Raw genomic sequence first — 4,102 nt, 5'->3', positions numbered from 1 at the left:
AAAAAAAAAAAAAAAAAAAAAAAAAAAAAAAAAAAAAAAAAAAAAAAACATAATAAGATAAGTAGAAAAATCCTAATTCAAATCAAATATATACACAAAATTACCTCAACGGCATTCTTTATAGTTTGAACCACTTCAGACACCATATCTTTCACCTCTTGATTTGTTTTGCCTTGGAGCAAAGCATAATTATAATCGTTTCCACCGATCTCCCCCACCAAAAATAAAGCATTCTTTAATTTCTCAATGCAATCTATAAGATACCAAGCAAAATACACATTAAAATCAACATATACGAAACAAAACATAATTGGAGAGAGATTAGAAACCTATTTGGTCGTAGCAAATGGAATTGAAATGAGAGAACATCCAATCAAGTTGTTGGTCGAGAGAAGAGTTAGTGACTAGAGATGAGATTTTCTTCTGAGAAAGAGCTTCAGAAGACAAAGCCGTAGAACCAGCCACTGCAAAATTGACTCCATGCCTTGTCAATGCATCTTTGTTCAAATAAGGGTTCACCAAGGGAAGTCCAGCATCCAAAGCTGCATATTGAAAGGGGAATATGGCATATCATTACACACCAATTGGGGGTTGAGATTATGAGTAGAATAAAAGGTTAGAAGGAAGTGATACCAAAGTAATCGATCATAAGAAGACCATTGGAGCAGCGACCAGTGGATTTGTTGAAGAATGTTTCACCGTAAGGAAGATGAGAAAATGGGGTGTTGGGGTTCTGAAGAATGAGGTTTCCAGTGTCCGAAATTGAGTCGCCCACTTGGTAGATAGCGTCGAACATGCACGCTTTGAGTGAAGGGGCTTTGGATGAAGAACACCCAAGAACTGAAACAAGAACAATAAGAACAACAAGAACAATAGAGAGAGGAGATTTGGTTGAAGACGCCATTGTTGGTTGAAGAAGGTGGAAGGAGGAGAGGTTTGCTTTATAGATTACTATCTTTTTCCCAATCCTTTTGGGAAAATAAAAGGGTTTGGATTTGTTTTTCAATTTCCTAATCTTTTAAGGAGAGAATTCTAACTTCGCAAAACATCCGAAAATTTCAAATTAGTTGGCATATCGGTTTTTAGTTTTTATTATTTACCTTTAGGACATTCCAATTTCGTTTCATTTTGGGAAATTCCAATTTGGTTTCCTTCTTTGATATATTTAGTTTATATTAGTTTCCTTCTAGAGAAACAAAAAATAATGGAATATAATCCCGTCCACCAACACATTTAGATAACGGGTAAAAATGTTCCCCACTCCCTCCCCCATTCCCCGTTTAAACAGGAACCCCTCCCCATTCGCGACGGTCTCTGTAAGGGAGAGGTCCCATATCAGTTGGAGAGAGAAACGAAACATTCTTCATAAGAGCATGAAAACTTCTCTTTAGTAGACACGTTTTAAAACCCTGAGGCAAATGACCATACATAACGGATTAAAGCAGACAATATCTGTTAGCGGTGGGTTTGGGCTATTACAGGGTCCCATCTCGAGAGTAAAGTGGACATCTCTATACCTAAATATCATATTAATCCTTAGAAATCAGTTTAATGATTGATGTCAAATTTTTATACCATCAAAACCCCAAAACTTCTTATCATTAATAATATTTTGATGATATTTTAGTTATATTTCATAGGTTTTTTCATAATATAATGAAAACGTTGGTTGAAAGTTATTTTTATCCCAAGTTACAAACGGGTTTAATTTTAAAATGGGAACTAAATATGGTCATACGTTTCAAAAAAAATAGAACAGTTTCTGAAATTAATAATTCAATATAACAAGTTGGTGCATATTCATAATTTTGAAGAGTTTTGGAAGTGTAAAAGTTGTAAGGAAATCAGGTTGGAATTTGAGAGTATAAATTGCAACCATTTTATTTGTTGAGTTCCAACAATTATGGCGACTTTTGGCAAAACTGTTTTATTACGTGTTCTTGTTCTTATTCTTGTTCTTTGTTGTTCTTGGTCAGATGCTTATTCACTAAAGCATCGTAAATTCGATCAAATATATCAATTGGGAGATTCCATTTCCGACACTGGAAATCTTATTCTTGAAAACCCCAATACTCGTTTCTCTCATCTTCCTTACGGAAAATCACTCTCCAAAGCTCCAACGGGTCGCTGCTCTAATGGCCTTCTTATGATCGATTATTTTGGTACTCATTATTAAGCTCATCTTTAAGTTTCTTATCACTTTGTTTCATAGCTCGATCACTAATTCGTAACGAATTTTCAGCTTTAGACGCCCGACTTCCATTGTTGAATCCTTATCTAAACAAAAATGCTTCCAAGAATCATGGAGTTAACTTTGCAGTGGCTGGTGCCACGGCTTTGCCTTTTGAGCTTCTTTTAACGAAGAATCTCTCTTCTTTTTCAACCAATTCTTCTCTCGACCATCAACTTAGTTGGATGTTATCTCATTTCAGCACAATTTGCCGCAATCAAATAGGTATATTATTTGGATTTTCACTTTCCTTTTTCTCTTTACATATGTTTATATTTCTTTACTTATATATGTGATAGAATGTCGCAACAAGTTAAGGAATGCTTTGTTTATCGTGGGCGAGATTGGCGGGAACGATTATAATTTTGCATTGTTAATGGGAAGAACTTTTCAAGAGATAAAAGATATGGTTCCTGACGTTGTTCAAACTATAAAGAGGGTTGTTGAGGTAATTGTGTTTTGATTTTGATTTTTGTTAGTCGTATTATGAATTGATCGTTTTTTTTGTTGGATGGGGTTCATAGAAAGTGATAAGTCACGGTGCTACTCGAGTTATTGTTCCTGGAAACATTCCAATTGGATGTTTTCCTCTCTTCCTCACTATTTTTCAAACCAACGATACAACTGCTTACGACGAACATCGATGTTTAAAGGATCTAAATGCTCTGGCAATTTATCACAACCATCAAATCAAGCGAGTCATTAAAGAATTGAGAAATGAAAATCCTCGTACTATTATTTTGTATGGTGATTATTATAATGCATTTCGATGGATTCTTTGTCGTGCTTCCAATCTTGGTATGTCAATTCAAAACTGTGAAGTTATTTTGCATAATTCTTAATACACAAAAATTACATATGAGATCTCTATGTTCATATTTGTGAGCAGGATTTGATGAAGATTCTTTGCAAAAATCATGTTGTGGAATTGGAGGCGACTACAACTTTGACCTGAAGAACATATGTGGACCTGAAGTACCTGTTTGTCCAAACCCTAATGACCATATTAGTTGGGATGGAGTCCACTTGACACAAAATGCTTATAAGTTCATGGCACATTGGCTCATCGATGACATTGTCCCAAAGTTGAGATGTATTGTTTAAAACTGTATTGTCATAAGTTTTGGTGTTTATGATTTTGTGTTAAGATTCTTAGCAACCTTGTGATTTGCTATGAAATAAGAGAACAAACATTTTGTAATACTAAATATTTCATGAGGTTGAAATTGTAGTCTATTCATGTCTTAATTCATTACGGGAGCTCTCCTTCTATTTTGTTCGGTTCTTGTCGTTCTTTGTCCAATAAAGAAATGATGGATGTCATCGCTCGCCTATCTTTGATCGCAAAGTTTAAATTCACGTGAGAGAGAAGGGATGCTCATTTTTTAAGTCCTAACAATACTATGTGTAACAAGTGTGTAAGAGTTAAGTCCACCGCTACTAAATATTATCCTTTTGAGCTTTCTATTCAGGACTTCTGCCCAATGTTTTAAAACGCGTATGCTAGAGAGAGGTTTTCACACCCTTATAAAGGATGCGTAGTTTGTTTCCATCTCCAACCGATGTGGGATCTCACACTATGAACTTCTCCTATATAACTCGTTCTTTCTTTCGTTCTTGTGCACATTTACTACAATGCATAATTTACTTGTGCATGTTTAATGAAATTGTAACAGTCCAAGCTCATTGCTAGTAGATATTGTTTAAAATAAAACCTCGCTCTGATACTAATTTGTTAAAATAACACTCATGAAACGGTGAAAGAGATGTCGAGAGGGGAGAGACAAGGAGACAAAGAATTCTGAAAAAAAAAAAAAAAAAAAAAAAAAAAAAAAAAAAAAAAAAAAAAAAAAAAAAAAAAAAAAAAAAAAA

General features: G+C 34.4%; 2 protein-coding genes across 2 annotated transcripts in view; one reads left to right on the top strand and one right to left on the bottom strand.

Moving 5' to 3' along the window:
- LOC111493497 (acetylajmalan esterase-like) overlaps positions 1-904 on the bottom strand; it is a 1,962-nt gene extending 1,058 nt beyond the window's left edge. The window contains exons 1-3 of the mRNA XM_023143201.1: positions 634-904; positions 330-542; positions 105-253 (exon numbers count right to left, since the gene is read on the bottom strand). Of these exons, the coding sequence (XP_022998969.1) occupies positions 105-253; positions 330-542; positions 634-904 (633 nt within the window). The remainder of the gene's footprint in view (positions 1-104; positions 254-329; positions 543-633) is intronic.
- A 999-nt stretch (positions 905-1,903) lies between these two features.
- On the top strand, positions 1,904-3,334 carry LOC111493496 (acetylajmalan esterase-like). Its single transcript, XM_023143200.1, has 5 exons — positions 1,904-2,162; positions 2,243-2,455; positions 2,530-2,678; positions 2,755-3,028; positions 3,120-3,334. The coding sequence occupies exons 1-5, from the start codon at positions 1,904-1,906 to the stop codon at positions 3,332-3,334; spliced, it is 1,110 nt and encodes a 369-aa protein (XP_022998968.1).
- The last annotated feature ends 768 nt before the right edge of the window (positions 3,335-4,102 follow it).

The sequence above is a fragment of the Cucurbita maxima genome, unplaced genomic scaffold (genome assembly GCF_002738345.1).
Source record: "Cucurbita maxima cultivar Rimu unplaced genomic scaffold, Cmax_1.0 Cma_Scf00019, whole genome shotgun sequence".
In the NCBI taxonomy this organism is placed as follows: domain Eukaryota; kingdom Viridiplantae; phylum Streptophyta; class Magnoliopsida; order Cucurbitales; family Cucurbitaceae; genus Cucurbita; species Cucurbita maxima.
This window is presented reverse-complemented; position numbering and strand designations above follow the sequence as displayed.

Bases quoted from the DNA above. Each gene is read 5' to 3' on its own strand.
- LOC111493496 (XM_023143200.1), top strand. From the start codon at position 1,904: ATGGCGACTTTTGGCAAAACTGTTTTATTACGTGTTCTTGTTCTTATT. The intron at 2,679-2,754 runs GTAATTGTGTTT...TGGGGTTCATAG, and splicing joins CTATAAAGAGGGTTGTTGAG to AAAGTGATAAGTCACGGTGC. The intron at 3,029-3,119 runs GTATGTCAATTC...ATTTGTGAGCAG, and splicing joins TTGTCGTGCTTCCAATCTTG to GATTTGATGAAGATTCTTTG.